General features: G+C 42.2%; 1 protein-coding gene across 3 annotated transcripts in view; it reads right to left on the minus strand.

The window, feature by feature from the left end:
- The window catches only part of DCAF1 (DDB1 and CUL4 associated factor 1), a 50,660-nt gene that overhangs the window by 14,858 nt on the left and 13,597 nt on the right, over window positions 1-22,205 (minus strand). For all 3 annotated transcript variants that reach the window (XM_051793391.1, XM_051793392.1, XM_051793390.1), the window contains exons 7-22: window positions 21,490-21,993; window positions 20,232-20,333; window positions 18,930-19,088; window positions 16,310-16,489; window positions 15,276-15,485; window positions 13,948-14,117; window positions 12,716-12,840; window positions 10,348-11,608; window positions 9,207-9,405; window positions 8,423-8,505; window positions 7,434-7,518; window positions 5,824-6,057; window positions 5,197-5,290; window positions 4,629-4,733; window positions 3,835-3,908; window positions 2,745-2,849 (exon numbers count right to left, since the gene is read on the minus strand). In XM_051793391.1, the coding sequence (XP_051649351.1) occupies window positions 2,745-2,849; window positions 3,835-3,908; window positions 4,629-4,733; window positions 5,197-5,290; window positions 5,824-6,057; window positions 7,434-7,518; window positions 8,423-8,505; window positions 9,207-9,405; window positions 10,348-11,608; window positions 12,716-12,840; window positions 13,948-14,117; window positions 15,276-15,485; window positions 16,310-16,489; window positions 18,930-19,088; window positions 20,232-20,333; window positions 21,490-21,993 (3,690 nt within the window). The remainder of the gene's footprint in view (window positions 1-2,744; window positions 2,850-3,834; window positions 3,909-4,628; window positions 4,734-5,196; window positions 5,291-5,823; window positions 6,058-7,433; window positions 7,519-8,422; window positions 8,506-9,206; window positions 9,406-10,347; window positions 11,609-12,715; window positions 12,841-13,947; window positions 14,118-15,275; window positions 15,486-16,309; window positions 16,490-18,929; window positions 19,089-20,231; window positions 20,334-21,489; window positions 21,994-22,205) is intronic.

Raw genomic sequence — 22,205 nt, forward strand, 5'->3', positions numbered from 1 at the left:
CCAGTTAATCTTCCAAGATTTGGATTGAGAAAGCAGGAGCAATAGAGTTTTGTTCCTTAAATTACAGAAGGAATGGAAAGATATCTACAGACCAACCATCCCCACTAGGTTCATTTTAAAGACGCTCAGTCTCCTGCTTTTCAAAAACCTGTCACAGAGCTATCAGCTGACATTTGTCAGAACTGACATCATGAGGCATTAAAATTTCAAGTAAAAAAAATGCCAGACAGATATTTTTCTCCACAGTTCTTAACTTATCTCTAGCACAATTTTTAAAGCAGTTTTATTCTGGATACGTGACTTCCGAGCTAGGCTTGCCCACCAGACATCCTTCTATCTGAGTACTCACCACCTTCTGTACAGGCAAAAAAAGGTCCTCATAGACCTCTGTAGGTCAGATAGAAAAATACAAACATACACCAAGTCGAGGTGTGAATGCCCAGGGATCAAACAGATTAGTATCTGCTCTAAAAACCTTGACCAAAAAGATACCAGGTTCATGTTGATTCATATGGATTTCCCCCTCCACCATTTTCAAGAAAAATATGAGAAAGTATCTTCTTTCAGCCAGAAGTGGTTTTAGAATCCCTGTGAGAAGTCCCAACAAGCTTCAAAGGTTATAACCAGTTTTTCAATCTCTAAATCACAGACACTAACTAGGCAAGTAGTGAACACCTACATACGTGTGAGCTTATGTATACACAGAAAAATCCTTTCATGAGCAAACAAATTACTTTTGTTGGTCTCAACAGACAGGTGTGCCAGAGGGATTCCATCTTTCTTCTGGAAAACCTCTCCTCATTCTAGCTCAATGCTGGATGTCTCTATGGAGACAAAAGCTGTATTTTGTAAGCCTAAGAGCAGAACAAACCTGGAGGAATAGCATGGATGGAACAGAGGAAAACATCAGTTTATGTTTTGCTAAATATACATAGATTGAATTTAATTTGCGTTTATAAGTGTTTATATTAAAACCAAATCTCTTTTTAAAGAAACCTTATTGCAACCATCCCCGAAAGTTACTATCTAGGAAGCATCTACAGACCTCAGAAATGGAGACCATAAACCCCAGCAATTATGCAATATCAATTAGTCACTCAGCTTGCAAATCGATCCCGGAGCAGCTTTGTTTGAACACTCCATCAGCTTTACAGAAAAGCTTTTAGCATACTTAAATTCTGCCTGGGGCTACCTCTATTTGTAAGACAGGAAGTGTCCCCAGGCACACCTGATGGGTGACAGATCCCTTATCTCTGCTAGGTACCCGGTGTTACAGCCTGGAACCATTGACTGCCTTATACAAACACAGATCTCCCCTTGAGTCAACACTTAACAGTGATTTTGCAAAACAGTGCCCTGATAGCTGCTGGTTAATCATTGTACAATGCAAAACCTATTTCTGCTACTATTTTTTTTTAAATTTTATTAAGAAAATATAAATTAGCTTACAGAAAGTGGACAAAAACGTGGAAGCAGAGACAAAAATAGAAACTATTGCCCAAGGCAAGCACTGGAAGGCTAGGAAGTAGAAAGGAAGGAAAGAACAGTAATCTCTCCTCCCTCTTCATTGCTTCCCAAGAAATTCTGCTCTTCCCAAGAAATTCTACTCTTTTAATCCATCCAATCTAGGGATAGAAACAATGACCAACGATTTCAAAAGAATGCCAAGACTTCAAATGCAACCTTGTAGCACATTCAGAGGCCAGGACACAAACTGCACACCCAAACCAGAACTGCTGCTTTATCTTCAGAATTACAGTGAAATTGTAATAACAACAACTAACTGCAAAGAAAATTACTCTTTCCTGGGACCTGCAGTCTTCTGAACTAGCGAGTACAAGTTTTAACCTAGCAAGGGGAAGATTCAGACACAGAAAGGGTATCAGAAATCCAGCTTTCCACAGAGTCTGGAAAAAACCCATCAAAGTATTACCTTCTAGCATTCTTTGGAAAAAGGTGAAGTCAGCTTTTCTCACAGGAGATACAAATGTACCATTTACTAGAATGCAGGCACCATAGAGCAAAGGATAATGCATTTAAAATCTCAAGGGAATAGAAGCATAAAGTCTTTGCCTTTCAAAAAAACCCCACAAAACACCTGACACCCAAAAAGCTACAAATTTTGTCACTGTACTATAGTAAGCATTCTGTGCTACTGTGTATAGACTACCAGCTGCACCCTGAGGGGCCCTTACTGCAGTTCTTAGCTCTTTTGTCAAGTTGCCAGAAATCAAACGGCTGATCTGAGAAGGAAAACCAACACATCCCAGTGCAAACCTGCAGCCCTCTTGAAAATTCTTAAAACATTTTGCTGTGTACAAGTACTGTGCAGTTTCACTGCATTAGCCATAGGTTACATCTCATTCAGAAACTGGTGACAAGTTATGCCCAAATATGAGACTTGGAATTGAAAAAGAAAAAACCTCAAGCACTACTGTTTCTAATGGGTGTCAAAATATTTAGAAGAAAAAAAAGGCAGAACAAACAGCAGAGCTTCTGATCAAGACTGAAATATTAGGGAAATTAATCAATAAACTGTAAATGGTTGCATTAGTTTACAGTGCACAAAGTTACTGTTCACACAGGCTCTGTGTAGACAGCCTGAGTTTACACTGGCAGTAAAGTGATCTACTTCACATTAAGTGAGACCAAATGAGGCCTCTGTACTTTCTTGGTAATAAATGAACACGTGTAGAGGGCTAACAGCTACCCTTGAACACCCAGGTTAGTGCTGTGCTTCTCACCTGATCTTCTTCTTCATCCTCTTCGTCTTCTGCCAGACGCTGCCGGCCCACTTCATACAGCCTGCAAACCGTATCCATGTTCATGGCATCCATGCTGCCTTGATTCTGAGGGGGAGATGCCCACACAGCAGTTAGCCCCAGGAATTAAGCTCAGCTTTTGTATTCAATGCTACATCTGATCTCAATCACATCACCAAAATCCCTCTCTCCCGTTTACCAGCAGCAGTACAATTAGCACTAAAACCCAGTCTTTTTGGTCTCAAGGAACCACGTGCACCGAGAGGATGCTACAAGCTGTCATACAGAGAGAGTTCCAGAAGACAGCAGTGACACCCCAGCAACCACATCCCCTGAAATAGCATTTCCAATGACTCCCATAAAAGAAAATTTTCTTGGTCTGACAACGTTGCCATCTCCAACTTCAGTGGTTAAACGTGAAGTTTGTCCTGCCAGAGGTTCTTGACTCGTTTTTTTGGTCTGTAAGGATCAGTGGTTCAGAGTATGAAGCTGACAGGATTTTAAATTAGTCACTACATGTGTATAGTCAGGTTTCAAGAAATTGGGTCCTGACAACATAATACTGGGCAAAGCACTGGATCCCTAACAAGCCAGAAGTTTCACTCAGTAATCTTTCTTTCAAGCCCTTAGCTTGTGGGATGTTGTTAGGAAAACAAATGTAAAAGGAACAATAAGAGTGATTCACAGAAAAGTTCCATGGGAAGTCCCACAAAGATTGCTTTTCCCAGTTATTTGGTACAGAGCACGTTTTAATTTGCAATAATAGGAAACTACTGCTATACATAGGAAAAATGCATTTCTCTCTATGCTCCTGAGAAGGAAAACCTCTGCACATTTTAAAGTGGGAAGAGTTTGAAGAAAAGAAGCAAATGAGTTCAGAAGTTTAAGGAATAAGAGGCAGCAAAACAAGACTGCAGTGGGTGGAAAACAAAAAACTAACAGCATCTTTATCATCATCAAAAGAACACCACTGCTTAGGACATGAATTTAACAGCAGGAACTCCAAAAAAGAAACAAGCACTGCACTGAAACAACAGCTACAGAGGCCAGAGTTTATTCTTAGCTGCTTTACCTCAATGACAGCCAGATAGCAGTCCTTGCTGTCTGTGCACAGGTCAAAGATATTCCTCTTTACATCTATGGTGGCTGGAAAACATCACAGAACAAACTCAGTGGTTAACTGCAGGTTACTTAATGCTCAGTGGAAAAAAAAAAAAGGTGTAAAAGCAGATAATACAATCTTGGGACAAGAAAGAACAGCTGAAACAGAAGTGACATGAACATTTTTAACTAATTCAACCTGTAATAAAGAATAGAATGTTGGAGACCACTGCAGAAAACAGCCATGTAAACTCTTAACCTGCTCTGCACAGAGCTTCCTCCCTTGATAGTACATTTATTGGCTTCCCTAAGCACAGTAAACAACAGATCATCTTTCAGAATAGGTGGCAACGCAGGGACTGAGTTGTGACCTGTGTATCCTTTCAATAGCAAAAGCCACACTTGTTTATGTCCATAGCAGTAACTAGCACAGCTCCAGAAGCTGAAGAAAGGGCTCTTCCTGCAATGAGACCAGTGCTATCCTGGCCAAATGTCCTACTATCTCAGATTATGCCTTACTTGGAAAGAAGAAAGGAAAATAAAGCCAGAATTCCTGAGCACTAGCAAGTAAGGCAATCAGACAATGAATGGTATATGATAGTTGAAATTATTTCAGTGTTAAACCCAACTCTTGTGCTTTAATCAGAACAGGCCACAGCAGTTTGTTTCCTCACATGTGCAAAGGAGAGAAGAAGTGAATGTTACTGAGTAGAACTTGCAATAAACCTTCAAACCTTCAGACCAAGCTATTTGCTCCTCTCTTACCTATAGGTTTATAATCAGTTGCATTAAATGTCCTGAAAGAAGAGCCAAAGGGACTTCTCATTCTCTCCTCCAGAAGGTCATCCTCATCATCTGCCTGCAACATAGCTGATACAAGGAAAGATTATTCCACAAATCTGCCTTCCATTCCTCACTATCATTAATCAACTTAAGATCAAGCCAGACTCTGAGAGGAATTCTCTTTATATTTAATAGCTTGACAAGACCCATTTAATATCTACTCTTCCAGAGCTGCCTTTACTGATACTACAGATCATCAAAACTAATACAGAGGAAAAAATCATTTTCTCAAGCATCATCAGATCTGCCATTATACAATAGGTTGGTTTTTAATCTCCTCAATTAGTTGTCATATTGCTGATGTTACAGAAAACTGTCTTTGTCAGCAATACATGCAGTGTGAACACCCTGGAAAAAATCCAGTTCACACGTGCCAGTAAGGCCTGGGGTTAAACAGACTCTCTGAAGCTTCCAATTTCACTGAATGAGCACCTACTTATCTCAAACAAGAGGGGACCAAGGAGAGTGATGTAAGGCTGAGAAGTCCTACCTCCATACATCACTGTGCCAGTATAGTTGAAGACCACACGACACTGGTCCAGTGCAGGTACGGTGTGTAACAAGTGGAAAGTTCGGAGGTCCCACTGAACAGACACAGGCTAAGGAACAACAAACAACTGGAAGCTTACAAACCCTTTTCAACACAGTGGCAAAGAAATTATTAACTGTGTTCAAGAAACCTCACTGCCACTTTCGTGTAAATACAATGGAACCAGAGTTGGATTCTTGCACTGCAATTTCCCTTCCAAGCGTTCAAAATGAAAGAGCTCTTACTCAAAATGCCATTCCCAGGCACAAGAGGTTACTGCAGTAGCTTCAAGGTTGATCTTGGTCAGGGATGGGAAGAGAGCAGAGGTATTATGCAGTATATCAGAAAAAAAAATTCTCTCTTGCTCTCTCTCTCTCTCAAGTATTTTCCCTAGGCTATATCAGAGGCAGAATCTAGATTTAAATTAGTTACCTGTCTGACAGTCCCTACTCCCTTGAGTCACAGATTCCAGTTACTACACATAATGTGTAACACAAACCATTAATAAAACTTCTGCAAACAGCTACTTGTTCATCTACCAGTTGTTTAGGTACCAGCACCTCAGTTACCACAGTGGCCAAAGGATACAATTTCAGTGTTGACTATGACCTCCAGCCCATTGGGATGGAAAACACCACTGATAGTCATGTTGAATTTGTCAAACTTGTGGATGGCTTGTGCTGATCTGACATCCCAGAGGACACCATCATTTAGGACAAGGTCATCAGTGGGGTTAAAGGTGGCACAGTTCTTCTTGTAGTTGTTGGCAAGATCTGGGTTAAACAGAGTCAATAGCTTGTTGCCAGTCTGAATATCATAGATCTTTTAGATTAAAAAGAAAAAGAAAGATTAGTCACAATTTGTAATATAGTTGTGCCTAAGATCACCCCATGTTCCCTCTTCAAGAATCACCCCATTCTCCCTTTCACTTTTCCATTTCACATGACAGCATTCCATAAATCATCCTTCCTACCAGCCCTTTAATAGTTTTTCACAGCTGCAACTAAGCCTCACAAGTTCTGGCCAGGACTCAGCTTACTGCAGGGTCACTGACATGTTTCACTACAGTCAGGATGAGTTCCAAAGAAACTAACCCTGCTATGAGGAGTGGGCTGGGAAGCTGCACTCACAAGGTACTACTTAGCCAAAAACTGTCTCAGAAATGGAACTGTTTTCAGAGCAGATGGTATTTACAAACATTAAAACTCCAAAGCACACAGTGAGGGGAAAAAAAAACCAAAAACTGTAGAAAAGGAGTTAAAATTCCTGGCATCTATACAGAAAGGCAACTTTCTGAGCTCTGTCACAACAAACTGTTGGAATATAAAAAGGGTTATAACCAGTAAAAAGGGTTTATGATCATCTCCTCGATAAACTGGGTCTGTAAAAGCCCTCAGAGCCAAGGTCTTGCTCCAACACTCTACAACTGGAAAACAAATCTATTTATCAGATAAACACAATACACAAACTGATCTGACTTTCAGCTAAATCCAAGTTAAAAAATGGGCAGGAATGGAGAGTTAACTTAAACAAATCAGAGTAACATGTAAAATTATAAATAATTTGATTAAGTTATATTTCATGACTATTTTTTATGCAAATACTCTGAGAGACAGTGCCCATAACAAATGCAAATTAGCACTGAGAAGCAGCAGAAGCTTTCTGCAGCCTGCATCTGTCCAATTTGCAGGTATTCACATAAAAACCAGAACAGCATTCTCCGAAAATATAGTGGTACAATTAAATTGCTCGAAAACAAGTTGCAAATTTGGGAGGGCAAAAGAAGGATACTTTAAATAGGTTATTTCCCATAGCTGTTGACTGAGATACTGTTTACAGTAGAACTTTATTATTATTATTGTTATTACTGAAAAATCATGCAAAGAAAGCAACTTCAGGGGAAAAAAAATCCTGCATGATCTCTCTCAAATGAACAAAACAAAGCAGAAATTCTACAATTGCCCTGAATATTAACCAAAGAGGCAACACACCCACACTGCTTGTGCTACAGCCAGTTTGAGATGGCCAAGTTTATACCCTCAGACATGGAGAAGTTATTTGACACTTTCAAAGCTTTCCTCTGAAGCTTCTTAGCCACCAGTTACACGAGTATCACAGCACCCAGATCAGTTAATAAACACCCTATGGAGGATTATAGTCCTGTCAGCCTCACAACCACGAGCTTTCCTGGTACTTACATGTGCAATGTCTCCCTTTGTGCCAATGACCCTGTCCTGAGAGTGCTTGCTGAACTCCACATAGTGGTCATCAGGGAAGGAATGCCTGGAGACAGAGGCATTAAAACGTCAAGGAACTGCAGATTCTACGTGAACCAAACACAACCCCAACACCTCCAGCACGGGTTTCAACCACAGAGAAAACCAAACATGCAGAAAACACTCTCCTTTCCACTGACTGTGGAAATGACAGTGCTGAAATGCTCCATGGGCATTTGCAGGGAAACCTCTCTTACAGACACAGCCTCTACAGCAGATCAGTGACAAAACCACAAGCAGCAAATTCACAGACTTGTCACCAACAGGGTCTGCCATAAACACAATGCTGTTTAGAGGACTGGGCGACGAATGGCATCATGAACATTCAAATACACATGCAGGCCTGAGGCTTCTGTGGCCTTTTCTCTGAAGAATGGCCCCAAACAGGTCACACCAAAACAGCTGCTTACAACTAAGGCAGACAACAGTCAAACCTTTTAAAAATTAAGAGCCTGCCACCCATTTTTTTTATGGGAAGGAACAATTGTAAATACTGAAACAGATTTTAAATAGCTTTATCCAGGACTGAAATAGCTTGTGTCAGGTCTGAAAATTTCCCAATGCAAATCAGCACTGCTAGTCAAATTCTGAACTGGCTACAGAAAGACTGTTAAGGTAATTTACAAACATGAGAATAAAAACACAAACATATTTCTTTGCCTTCGGGAGCAATAGTGATTTCACTGATCTATTTGGCATTAAACAGGACTTTAGGTAGTTAGAATTTAGTTAAAATTTACTTTACGTGTACACAATAAAACAGGGAAGATGCTAACACAAGAAAGGAGCACATTTTACTTTTCACAAGAGACATTATGAGATCTCTGCTATTCTGTTTTTCAGAGTTTCTTCCTATATCAAAGTGTTCTTCTAACTGCAGCATATCCATAGTTGAACCAGAGTATACCTACTTCATATCAAAGACAGACTTCATTCCCCACAATGCAGACAGAGGTTGGCTCCACGTAGCAGATGTCAGCAATAAAGATCCATCCTGGATTTCCAGATTGGAGTGAAGGAGGAGGGAGGGAAAATAGAGGTTATAATTTTATCTCTACACATTTACCTTGCACATACACAATAAATGTAGGAACTTTGTGCTTAATAAACTGCTCCTATAGGGATAAAAATCTAGGTATCTAATACGATGTATAATATAAAGAGCCCTTGGCAGACAAAGAAAAACATTACAGATAACAATGGGAATGTTCTTAACCTATGATGTTAAGAACAGATAAACACAGAATAATCCATGCCTGAATGTTAATGTCCTGTGAGTGGAGTCCATTCTGCTTATAAATCAGTATCTTATTTCTTCCTAGAATCATCCCCCAAAAGATTTCTTTCTCCAGTAAAGGGAGGTTATATAAACTCTGATATTTTATCTCATGCTTATCTTAAATAGTCAGTTTAAGCATTTTTCCACTTGCAGACATATATATTAATTTCTTATGAAGGCACACAGCCACTGTGTACTCCTCTATCATTTTGGGAAGAAAAAAAATAATTGTAGGACTCACAAGAGAAAGAATATACAATTATCACTTCACTGTACTTCAAAGTACTTCAATGACAGGCATTGCAGGCCAGCCAGTAGGTGCATTTTGGATGTACATGTCCACATGGGCCCAAAACATGCCAGGGCTTTAGGCAGTGAGAATTTTTAAAAACCAGGACAGGTTTGTAATTCCTTACCCTGGATGGCTCGAGGTGCGTGATGGCAGAGTTATGGCAGTTGTAACTGGCCTCTTCCTGTCCACTGAACACATTATAGAGTTTCAACTGCCCCGTGCAGGTACCCAGCATTAAGAATCGTTCTCTTGCAGAAAATGCACAACAGGTAAAGCCACTCTCATCCTCGTTTGCTTCCCTGAACACAGAAATTGGACGGAACCTGGAGAAGGCAAAAATACACAGGTCACCCAAAAGAGAGAACAAAAGCAAAACTGAAATGCTGTGATACTAAATCCAGCCCTTAAAAATCATGTAGGCACAAGTTACAGCTTTCTTCTAGAGCAAGCTAAGTGTCAATTGTAAGACTAGTGCTCAAGTCAGTATGTTACAACATGTTTGAAACCTTTCAGGGTTTGTTTAGCGCTATTTAGTACTTCTGTTAAAGCACATCATTAAGTTGAAGCACCTGGAGTCCATCTTCAAAGTTGTATTGATGGAAACTCTGTAATGCGATCACCTGGATAAGTAGAGACAGCCAGCAAAAAAATCTTCTAACAGTTCTGAAACACTCAATACAAGAAGACATGGCACATCAGCCAAACAACCCCCTGACATTGTAACTTCCCATGGTGACACTGGTTTCACTGTCAAGATGCTTTCATGAATGTGTCATCTTTATTTTTATAAATTTTACATCACCTTCCAATTTAACCTCAGGAAAGAAAGGCCACATGAAAAGGCAACTTGCAGTGCTGTGGATTCAGCTGCAAGAGCAAAATATGGATTCCACTGTCCTGCATCTGTCAGCCAACCATCCTCAAGGCTCTGCTACACTCTTGTGGAAAACTGGTGTTACATACTTACCTTCCAAAGGAGAACAAAGAGCTTCGAGTTGCAGCAGTCAGTGCTGCTCATGAATTAACATGATATTGAAAATGAAGAGTGCTTTATGTACTAAGGGGCAGTAGTAAGGACAAGACAAACAGAACAACTTCTAAATATGCCTTTCAAGGTTCTGTGAATTAAAACACTGTCACTGTGAATTAAAACACTTTTCTCTCCAAGGATACTTCACTGTGGGACTGCACAGCCCGAATCCAAGTAAGGCTTTTTGGCACAGGGGGCATCCTGAGAGGGACCACAAAACATTTTTCTTCCTTACCTGCTAAATATAAGGTGTCTATCAAAGCAGCCACCATCCACCCCTCCGTACTTCGGAAAGGCCGCCCTGCGGGTCAGCCGTGAGGTAAAGTTAGTTGGCGCCTGGCGCCTCTGTTTTGGCTCAGGACACTGGTGGGGAGTAAAGAGAGAGAAAGGGGGACAGGTGGCAACAGGGTTCTTGCAGCGGGCGTGCTGCTCCCTAAGGTACTCTGTGATTATACTGTCCAGCGTGGGTGGGGAAGGAAGGTGTCTGTCCAGCTGCTTTTTGATAGCTGGGCTCTGGCTGTAGGCGCCATGGTCCGATTTTTGTCGCAACACTCTGATTTTCCTGCCGTTGCAGGGAGACGGCCTCTCCCTCACAAAGCTAATCCTGCCAATCAGAGGAGAGTTGCTGGCATAAGAAGGGCCTGGAAGGGCAGGTGGACCTTGGGATGCCGACGGCCTTGCCTGAGCATGGACAGAGGTGGCAGCAGAACCTACAGCAGTGTGGCTACTCAACCGTGCCGAGATGCCGTTCGCTATGCGGGGAGTGCGAGGCAGGGTCACGGGAGAGGCAGCGGCCGCCACGGGGGTGAAGGCAGAGGAGTGAGATGCTGCAGTCATGGGCAGGTCAGCCTCCTTGGTAAGGACAGACGCCGTTTCTCCCAGGCCCTTAGAGATGAGATGGTTCCGAATCAGCAGCAGCAGCTCCTTCTCAGGAAACGTGATCCTTGACTGGGCCACCACGTCCGCCTTCTGCAGCCGAGCCAGAGAGACGTCGGTGCCGATGAGCAAGGGCTTGCCCGAGACGCGCTCGATCAGCTCTGCCGCGTACTTGCAGAACTTCACGTGCTCACTGCGCTTGTCCTGCAGCACTGGCTCCTTCATCAGCTGCTGGATCTGACAGCTGCTGAACAGGGGGAGCTTGCTGATGATCTGCCGGACGGTGCTGCTGCGCGACAGCCCCACCAAGGCTTTGCAGGCCAGCGCCCGGATCTGGTCAGCATCGGTGATGGGCATCTTCACAGACAGCAGTGACAGCAGCACTTTGATGCCGTTGTTGGACTGCACCACATTCCACATCTTGGCCAACGTATGCTCACTGCTCTTGGGGGCCTGAGGAAGCTTTCGCCGAGGAGTTCCGGAGATGAATTTCCCGATACTGGAGATCCGGTTATCTGGGCCACAGACGCAATTGATGATGATCTGAAGGGCTGATTTCTGAATCTCGGCATCGTGGATGAAAAACTCACCCTCAGCAACTCCAAGGATGATACTAATACCTAGTGAGGGAAAGAAATAGTTTCTTTAGTACTCTAAAATGTATCCTATACAGTTGATCGGACAAGTAAGGGAGTCTTCCAATGAATTTGAAGAAAGTCGATAATTCTCTTCCTTCTAGAAATTTCTCAAGTTCTGCTAACTAGTCTAATACATTCTTCTACCTCGCTGGCAAAATGTTTTTCTGCACTGCTGCTCCTCCACTTTATCATCAGTAAGCAGAGAGTCAAACAATCTGTCAGAGGGGGTGATCAGGCATGGCCCAGGAGAGCAAAACCTCAGATATCCGGACCAGAGCAAGATGCACAGGCACACCCTGATCGTTACTGCACAGAGCAACGCTCTTGTATAAACACAAGGTGAACAAAGAGACAAAGGAAGGGGACCATGTCATTGAGGGGAAAAAAAAAATAAATCATATCACAACTTCTAAAAGGAGTCAGGCAAAAATGAAACTTTGGGTTTATTTTGTTTTCCCAAGGAGTTCCTCCTACTAGTTTAACATCTGCTTCAGAAGATCAAAACCCTTAAAGAATTGGTATTTGTCTGCAAAAAGTTTTTGTGCAAAAGAAATTGGTTGTTGCCTACATCTAGTACTCTGCCTGCCTTTTGCCTTTTCTTTAAAAAAAAAAAAAATAAAAATCAGGCCCCAGTTAATGCACAAGCCTTGGATCTGATCCAGGCACATGTCAGTCATTTACATACTGAACCTGCCAGGTAGCCAGTTACAGCATAACTCACACAGCAATAATTGTTCCTCTCCCATACTCTCAAGTGCCATATCCCCAGGAGACCTAAATTTCTGGGAAGCTGAGGAAAACTAATAGTCCCATTACACAAGAATATTTGTCTCCACCTGTTAATAGGCTCTTGAAAACAAGTGCAAGAGAAAAATGGGTCTCCAGATTTGTAACCCAACCACAGTGTTCATCATGACACAATTTTAATCACAGTCCACTCTCCCACTTATTTGCATCCTTGGCAGTACCTCTGAGTATGTGAATTATTTTAACCCTGGTCTGACGGTAGGTGAGAAACAACCAGCCAAAAACTATGTAGCAGAAGACAACTGATGAATGTGTAAGTCATCAGGACCATATTCAGCTTACCCACAGTGGAAACAGTAGATCCAGCTTCATCTAGCACATCCACAGGTTCTGCCAGCTGCAACTGGATTTTAGGAACCACAGTCAGGATGGCCAGTACATCCAAAGCATATCGTACTGTGTCATTCCTGGAACACAACAACAGAAGAACTTCTTAGAGGTGCATGTACAGTTATTTCAGTAACAAAAAATAGCATTCAATCTACTCTACTCCAACAAATGGAAGTAAAGCAGTCACATCTGCTGTATTTGATGGTGCCTTTTGATTTTAGTTTATTCCACTCTTAAAGGTCTGGTCTCCACAGAAGGCAGTGCTCACATGTACACCATTGCCTGCAGCCTGCCAACATTTATCCCACACACCCCACAGGCTCCTAAAAGCACTGTAATTTTGTATTTATAAAAATAAGAATGTTAAGACTTATCCACAAAAGCATTCTAAATTAAGCTTCTAAGTCTATTCTAACTCTGCATCTTAGTTGGGAAATGTTGCTGTACAAAATACTCTGTCACCAATCAGCTAGGAAGGAAGTTTTTCTGAAGCCAAGGGAAACTGTTTAGCAGCAAAGCAGACAATTGTGATAGGGAAAAGGGATGATTAGGAAGAGATGGGAGAGCAGAACATTTCAAGAAAAGGGGAGGAGGTCTGTAAGCCCAGGTAGCAATTAGGAAACAGCTGCAGAAGGTAAGAAACAGGAGAACAGAAACTACCCAGGAGAGTGCAACCTGAGAGAGAGGGAGGGAATTGCAGAAGCAAAACAGATTTCAAAGTCTTTCAGGTTGAGTCAGGCAAAGAGCTCCTATAGGCAGTAGAAATAAGGAGGGAGTCCTGATCCACCTCATTCTATGACTAAGATATATCTGGATTTCATCCCATATTTGGAACATTTTCTAGCCTTTCTCTAACAAAAAGGTAAACAAATTTTGAGACAGATAAAAAGTGGCACAGAACTCTGCTTAAACTGTGATGCTGCTTTCTCAGAAATCAAAGGCCTGAGGCATTTTGGCTCTTCAGAAATCTCTTGGCATCCCTCTCTCTACCTCAGAATTTTAGTCCTGCCTTCCACAGTGTTAACTTCCATAAGCACTGGGTAGCCACAGCACAGCCCCTAACAGCACTAACCAGTATGTGACTGCTTTAAATGCCATCAGGGTAGAAAATCTAGAAATGCAATGTCCTGCCCAAGAGCCACAACTCGCTGCACTCAAGTCCAGCAGCACAGCAAACAGCTCACCTTGCATAGTATGTCTTCCAGTTGCAGGCTATGGAAATGAGCTGGAGCATGAGCTGGACACAAGACAGTTTGAGAAAAACCTCTGCTGGCTCCCAGTAGAGCTGTGCTGGACCGTACTCAATCAGGAACTCCATCATCTCTACAATCTGCTCATGAGTATATGAACAGGCCTGCAGGGAAGGGGAAGCATTAGATCACAAGGGTTACAAACTCACACATCAAATCCCCCACTGCTGGGATTTAACTGGAAACTGCATTTACAAGATTAGACTACCACTGTCTCTTGTAGATTAAGTATTTACTTTCTGTTTTATTCCTCAGTTATAAAAGAATACAGCAACAGTCACTGTAATAAGCTTAAGGATAATATCCTTTAAGTTTCTTTACAGTTTTAGAAAGCTTAGGCCAATTTAAGAAGAAAAGCTACATTAAATTAAAATTGTACTCAGCTTTTAAACTACTAACGTAATAGTTACTACACATCATTCAAAATACATATCTGCTAAAATATTAAAAAAGGTTGCTAAAAATATTCAATTACAGTTTTTTAAGTTCTGACAATGAAATACACTGAAGAAAAAGAGAAATTCCTAACAATTTCTTGCCTTTCAATGTTTTTTAATTACACAAGAAGGCAACAGCTTATACACATTTCTTTAGTTACTAAAAATAACTGATTTTTGCAGAAGCAAAAACATCCTTATATCTTTCTTATTTAAGTTCTTCTAGAAAACCACCAAATTAAACTAGAAATCACAGGCGAATGTGCTCCCTCCAAACAAGCAGCCATAAAATCCAGTTTTAAAAAACAAAACAAATCAACAAAACCAGGCAAAATTAGGGAAAAAAAAAATTCATGGCCAACACCATGTATTATTATCTATCTGGATCTCCCAGGTAATTTATAAAAACAATGGTGCCCAAAAGAAACATTTATCATTGTCAAATCAAACTTATTTCCAAGTTTTTCAACATTAAGTACCTCTCTACACACAGATTTTGTCCTTCCAGAGATTCAAAGTATAGAAAAAAACACAGGTAACAAAAATATCCTGCCTTTAAATGTCTGAGAGATGGAAAGGGAACCACAACAGACGAGCAGGAACCTTAATCAAACGTAATTCAGATAAACCTCAAGGGCTTTCCTGTACTTTCCTATTGCAGTGTCATTCCACAAGTCAGGCAAAAAGTACAAATAAAAAAATCCCTATGAATTGCACACTGCCCAGTTATTCCACCAGTCTCAAAAGGCATCCACACACATCTGCAGCCTGGGTTCACTTGAAAAATGCAACAGCCACCTTAAAAGCTTGCCCCACGCTCCTCACCTTGTAGGGGGGCTGTGGATGGACCAGGATGCCACCCTCGGTGCGCTGCAGAGACTGCTTCACCTGCTCCAGCTTGATGGCCAGGTGGGCCTCGAAGTACCTGCGCAAGGCCATGCAGGTGTGCTTCCCCGTCTGGCGGCTGGCAAAGATCTCGTCGTCACTCAGGAGGGCTCCTTGGTCTTCCAGGTTCAAGATCTCCAGAGTGCTTATCTTCAAAAAGAGCGGGGGAAAAAAAGGTTTCATCAGCTCAGTCTTCAGGGGGAAAAAAAGCATCTACAGCTCTCAGCTGCAGTTGTACTAAACCCAGACACACTGATTTTACTGTACAGGACATACAAGCCCACTCAGAGCTGACTAAGGCTGTTTGAACAGGAAAGGATATCTGCTTGGGAAATAGTGAGTCAAATTGAACCATTCCCTCTCCTTCACTATCTGTGAAGAAAGAAACCCAGACTTCCATCAGTGTAGGTCTGGAGGCAGTGCCTAGTACTAGCAGGCATTATATGACACAATACAGTGTTACACCCTGCAGCACTGATGTCCCCAAGGTAGACACAACCCAAGCAGCAGAACTGCACAGCAACACCCTGCATACACTCCAGCTTTTGTACATAAACAGTGTAATTTGTGCCCATAAGGTACCGTGGTTACACAGCACACACACAGTTGTACCTCTCCAGGAACAAGGCTGGATTTATCCACATCCAAAAGGGTGCATGGCAATACTGCACATGTATCTGGAATGGTGAGAAACATTTGGACTCCCACTGCTTGAATAAGTACTGCTTAACCTTGCAGTTGCACCAAAAAGCTCCCAAAGGGTAGCAAGTCTCTAGACAATAATCATAATATTAAAAATAATAAAGGGACAACATTGCTTAGAAAACTCACCCCACCTCTCCATCTCTTCCAAACTGAGGAGGAAAAACCCCAAGCAAAACCAAACAGAAGAACAGAACTCTCCACAGTTGCACTGCAAAGGGTGCAAACCCTGACACTAAAACCCTGCTCCCCACTAAAACCACGAGCCTTACCAGGTTAACCAGACGCCGAAGGCCATCGTGCCTGTCAAAGAGCTCCAGGACAGCACGGAAGGAGAAGCAAATGGAGAAGAACATGGTGGCATGGCAGCAGCCCGAGGCATGGGAGCACTCCATCAGCCATAAGGTGTAGTTCACCACATCTGAAAGCACATTATGGGGGTGCATGCACACCTAGAACGCAAAAGAACATTCTTGAGAAGGACTTCAAACAGATTAATGAAGAGAATTTGTCTAAGGAGAACGAGGGCTCTTTGAGAAGCAGAGGACGAATATCAGTTATTCTCAGCTTGACTTGGGACATCTGAGACAGGAAACAAAAATTCCCATTTCCAGATCACTAAAAAAGCCAAATAAACTCTGTGAGACTAATAAAGCCTATGATTTGGCAACGAAAGACTAGCAATTGGTCCATTCCCAGAGCAAAACACAGTAAATACAGTAGCCTTAGTACAGTATAATTCCAGGGAGTCTTTCTCCATACCACTTCCAGATATCCAAAGAATGATTTGCTAGAGGCAGAGAAGAGAAGCTTTCACTGAAGAAACAAAAAATTCCTCTCAGTGTAACAGTAGCATATGCTGCACTGAGGTTCCAGCAAAGCTGGCAGCACTGAAGCTAAGGGGAATTGCAAGGATCATCAAATCCAAGTCTAAAGCCTGACTTTCTCAGGAAACAGACAATTGAGTTGGTCTTTTCCCTTCTCAGACCCTGCCTCCGAGATGTGCAGACCATGTGCTCAGAACTGCACCTTCCATATGCCCGTTGGCTTCTAATGAGGAGGAACTCAGAACTCTCTGCCAGGGTCAGTGCCAGGAGGAACAGCACCGAGCTGAAGCACTGGCACCAGCTGCTATATGCCAAGTTAGCAGAGCTTTCCCTCTCTTCTCTGCTGGTGCTGGACATACTCAGACAATACAATGCTATCAGCTTCAGACCTGAGGCTTGGTATGGACTATGTGACAAGGGACTGACCCTATGAAATCCAGAAGTCCCACAGAAATCTGCTCTACCTGGTATCTGTAGATATTGGGGATAACATCTGGCAGAAGACACAATATCACTACAAAACAGCTGCATGATTTTATGACATGGCCTGAGGATGTCAAGCAGAAGGAATCCTCATGTAGCACCCTGCCATGGCTTTTGGCCTCCCTTTGGAACAGCCATGCCAGCAGCAAGGAGAATCAGGGAAAAATACAACAAAACGTTCAAAGAGAGCATATACAGTTTTCTCATTATGAAGTTCAGAGAAACACCAGAGCAGCTCATGTGCAGTCAGGGTCCACCTGGGCAAAAAAGTGGAATGAATGTTATTCCCATTACAGTTTTCTTGCCCACATAAGGGAGATGTAATAAAGGGCACGGACAGCCCAGATAAACCATGATTACCAAAAGGCTTTAGAATTCATTCCTACAAACATCTGCAGAACATAAATGCCAACAGAGTCCACGCAGATACAGCCTTAAAAAAACACTACCAGTCCAGCCTTATGTGCTCAGGAGTCTTAAGCATGTTGAATCACAACACACATTCAGACAGCATCAAAAACTAGGAAAGAATAAGCAGAAATGTACAGTTACTATTTAATTGGTTCCATTTTCAGCTGAAAAAAAGAAGAAAATGCTAGACAATGACAGGGACAGGCCAGCAATCAAAAGCCATCATCTCAAGCAGAGCAGAGCTGAAGGGTTAAGGCTACAACTTTGCAGTTGCTTTGAATGACTCTTAGAGCAGGATGCTCCCACAGGCCAGGACTAATGCTCACAAGCATCTTTTCTCCTTGGCATGGTTAGCAACTTCAGAATAAACTGGATCAGTTCACAGACCTGGCTCAGCACACACATGCTGTTGGCAGTACAAAAAACCAAAAAAAATAAAAAAGGAAACAATCACTGCTCAAAGTACCTGAGAAACTGAAGCCTAAGGGAATACTGCCCTATGGACCCATCTGAAGGGATGGTCACTGCAGGGACACTACTGAACCCAGAGGATGAGTTTTCTTAAGTATTTTTTTTCTATGTTAAAATATGAGGTAAGAAACATTACCATTACTGACATTTTTTTAACATGTATAAGTTCAGGTACAGAGAACCCACAGTGTCATTTAATGTGGTTTTCTGAACAATGCAGACCAGACCTGTGTGGGTCTCTTGCTGCACTCCACCACCTCCACAGAAGTTGTGCTGCTGTCTGGAATCTGACTGAGGGACTGTGTAACACTGAAGTTGTCCACACTGGATGGAAAAAGCAATCTCAACTATGGCAATCCATTGGAACAGATGGGAAAAGAAAGACAAATGAGAATGGAGGTTTTTGTTGGGTTTTTTTTGAGGGAAAGAGGGAATAATAGGATGAAAAGAGTGATGAAAGCATTGAGACAACACTGACAAGGTCTTCAGTTAACTCCCTAGGAACTGAAATCCACACCCTTGAAACAAAACACTCAAATACACTATTATTCATATACCTGCTGGTGCCTCTGCACATACCACAGTCATCCACATAGATCTGCTTTTCAGCTTAGGAGATGTTTATTCATTGTTTGAACACAGGTAGGAACACTGAGAAATGATGGAATCACTGCAATTATGGGACAAGGACGACTCTTACCCTCTCCATGGCATCCTGATTGTACGACAAGTAATACAAGCACATGGACACCCCTGTTGCTGCCATGGAAGGACGGGGAATCTCCAGCAGCTTTTGCACTCCTCCATGAGCAACAAACTCCGTTGCAAACTTGTTGTGCAGCAGCAATGATGCCAAATGCTAAGGAAGGATAAAAGCAGACTGTAATTCTTCAAACTGTCATCAATTCCATCCCAACCCCCAGAAAAACAGCAGAAAAAGCTCCATGCTTTGTCCACCTCATTTCCTCCTCCCGTTATATTTAACCCAGAATGCAATATTTAATCCCAATGACAAAAGCAAAAAGGCACTAGCACTCCATTTTACACATCCTGAACAGAAGAGCAACTCAAATTATCCAACAAGTCACCTTAAGGTTTTCTTATCCTTTTCCAATTCACTCACTTTCTATTATCACAAAGACTTACTTAAATTCCCATTCACACTTTGATTATTGCCATATTGCTGACAAGAAGAATTATACAAAATGAAGTGTAAAGGCAATTTAACAGAAGTCTGCAGCTGCACTGAAGTGTACTGCACATTACTTTTCTGTATTACCAGCACCTTAAGAGGAAACAGTAAGGACCATTGTAAACCCCACTCCACTCCCAACTGAGGTAACCTGTAGGAACACTGCTCCTTGGAAATAAATTCTCAAATGACAAAGATACAGAGAGGAAGATACTGGAGGATCAGAGGCAGAGAAGTGACTGTGAAAGAGGGGAAAGAACACAGAAAAGTTTAACTTGTGCTGTTGCACTGCAGGTTTGGCTTGGTTATTTTGTGTGGCTTTGTACCTTTGGGAAGTAACCTTAAAGACTACTCACACAAAACTACTGTATTTCAAACACTAAGCTCAGAAACATCATGCTGAGGCTTCTGGGAGTAAGATGCTTGTGCTTCTTACCCCTCACAAAAGTCCCTTGAGATGGAAGGCAGTGGAACAACTCAGGAATACCATCTAAGGGCAGCAGGAACACAAGCAGTTGATAAAAGAAGGATTTTTTTATCATCCTCAGATAGGTGGGTGAAATTATTGGCACTTCCTGCACAACTAAGATCCTTTTTATCCCCTCTTCCCTGTCCTGTTTTTTCATTTTAAATACTTAAGAGCTCTAAAAACAAAACTGCAATGCATTCAAGTTGAGTGAAAGCCAATTCCAATCCCTGCAAGACACGGGCCTAAAGAAGGTGAGCACTTGCCTTTGACACGTAGCAGGCATATATTCAACGTTTTTACAATGTTTATGATATATTTTATGTACTATGAAAGTAATTTACCTTAAGGGCTTCAAAAGTGAGCAGCACATCATTGGTTCGCTTCAAATCGATGTAGTACATCATCAGCTCCCTCGATCCCAGTTGCATAAAGATGGGTAATAGCTGGGAAAAATAAAAAGGGGACACTAGCTGAATGTTTCATGGGAAACGCAAGGTCTCTTTTGGTTTATACTCTCTCAAACCCCCAGTTTCCCCCTATTAGCAGATACCTGTTATGAGAGGTCAGTGGTAACCAGCTCCATCCATAGGAAGCAATAAAGGTTAACAGACCTCTTGTAAAACATCTGCTGACTGCAGCAAGGTGCATGGCAGCTGCCACACGGAAATCTTAAGACTCTCCTTCAAGTGCGGCTATGGAAGTCCACACAGATACCACCCTGGAGAGAGGTTCCACCTTCCATCTGTGCAAAGACAACTCCCCAACAACTGAACAGAAAAAACAGGAGAGCAGGGCAACAAACCAAAACCCTTTGCATAATTCTTTTGCAACAGCTTTATGCTATTAATTGCTATTTTTATATCCTGTTATTGCTGGCACATGAAGCAATCCAGTCAGCATGCAGGGTGTTAGGGGGATCACGGTTTCTGGTTCTCACAGAAGCAAGGCACACATGTGCACACACAATGTATATCACAAAACAACACTGTGTTGCTTTGTTCTGTTATAAATTAAGCTAAACAACCTCAAAAAAAAAAAAAAAGAAAGAAACACGGAAAATGAAAACATAGTTTGGTATCTGACATGGCCATGCTACTTTGTCCATTTAAGTAATATCAGTTCTCAAAAGCATTTGCCTGCCCTGTGACTTGTCATCAGAACTACTGCAGAGGTTACACAAACCACTTCATTTAGAATTTCAAGTTAGACTCCTGCAGTTAAAAGTCTGAGAAATATCACATCCCCCATAGGAAACAGGAGAAGTGTTCGTACTTCAAACAAAGTGACTTGCCCTGTGTCACGTAAACAATCACCAAATTTAACAGAAACATGGAATAAAATCCCTAGTGCCATGCTCCAACTATAGACCACACACCTGCTAGGTTCAGGTTTGAGTATTACCTACCAAGTAATACTCAAACTAATGACTTCATCAATCTGAAAGTCATCAGCCACTCAGGAAAGGTTACCTATCTTAATCATAACAGGAAACATCAGAGAGCAATGTAACAATTGTGCAGATTTTTCCCCACAACACCACTCAGCTTTGTCAGGAGAACTGGAGCACATTAGTGCTTCCTCCCCCCCTCATCTGCTCACCTCTTGGTACTCCCCTAAGGGAGTCAGGTACTGCAGAATCAGCCTCTGCTCTATGGCAGGAGTCAAGGGGTAAAGTGTGTAATTAGTGCCAATCACCCACGGGGACATTTCTGACCAGCTGCTGTTGGACAGCTCAACAAACATCCGCTCTGGTTCCGAGGTGGAAAAGCCCAGCTTTTGCTTGGCTTTCCGGAAGCCGTCTCTCTCGTGCTGTTTCCCCGATTTGCTTTTCCTCAGCGCCCCATCATCCAGCTTTGCAGCAGAGTTAACTCTACTACTGGTCTTGTGACTTGAATCAAGATGAAAGGAGATGTCCATATCACCAGAAACTTCCTCCTGCTCTCCATCTACTGTCACTTCCCCATAATCCATATCCACAGCCTCTTCATCGAGAGGCAGCAGAGGATCCGACGGCACTTTCCGAGGGCTGGGTCGCTTGTTCTCCTGTTTTGTAGTCATTTCAGTGACCTGTAGCTCCCGCAGCCGGCGAAGCACCAAAGCCACCTGTTCCAGAAAAGCAGTGCTTGTGAGAACACACTTCTTGCTTTGGTCATGCAACTCACCTCAGCCATAATTTTTTGTTATCAGCATGTAAAACCCACTCCACAGCATAAATTGCCAGGTATGCTGTGGTGTACATTTGCTTAGAGAAATAATGATTTCAAACCCTTTTTGCTACATCTACTTTGATTCTAAAATAGCAGCACCAAGTCTCC

Source organism: Manacus candei, unplaced genomic scaffold (assembly GCF_025592945.1).
Source record: "Manacus candei isolate 608988 ecotype Guabito, Panama unplaced genomic scaffold, ASM2559294v1 h1tg000036l, whole genome shotgun sequence".
Lineage (NCBI taxonomy): Eukaryota > Metazoa > Chordata > Aves > Passeriformes > Pipridae > Manacus > Manacus candei.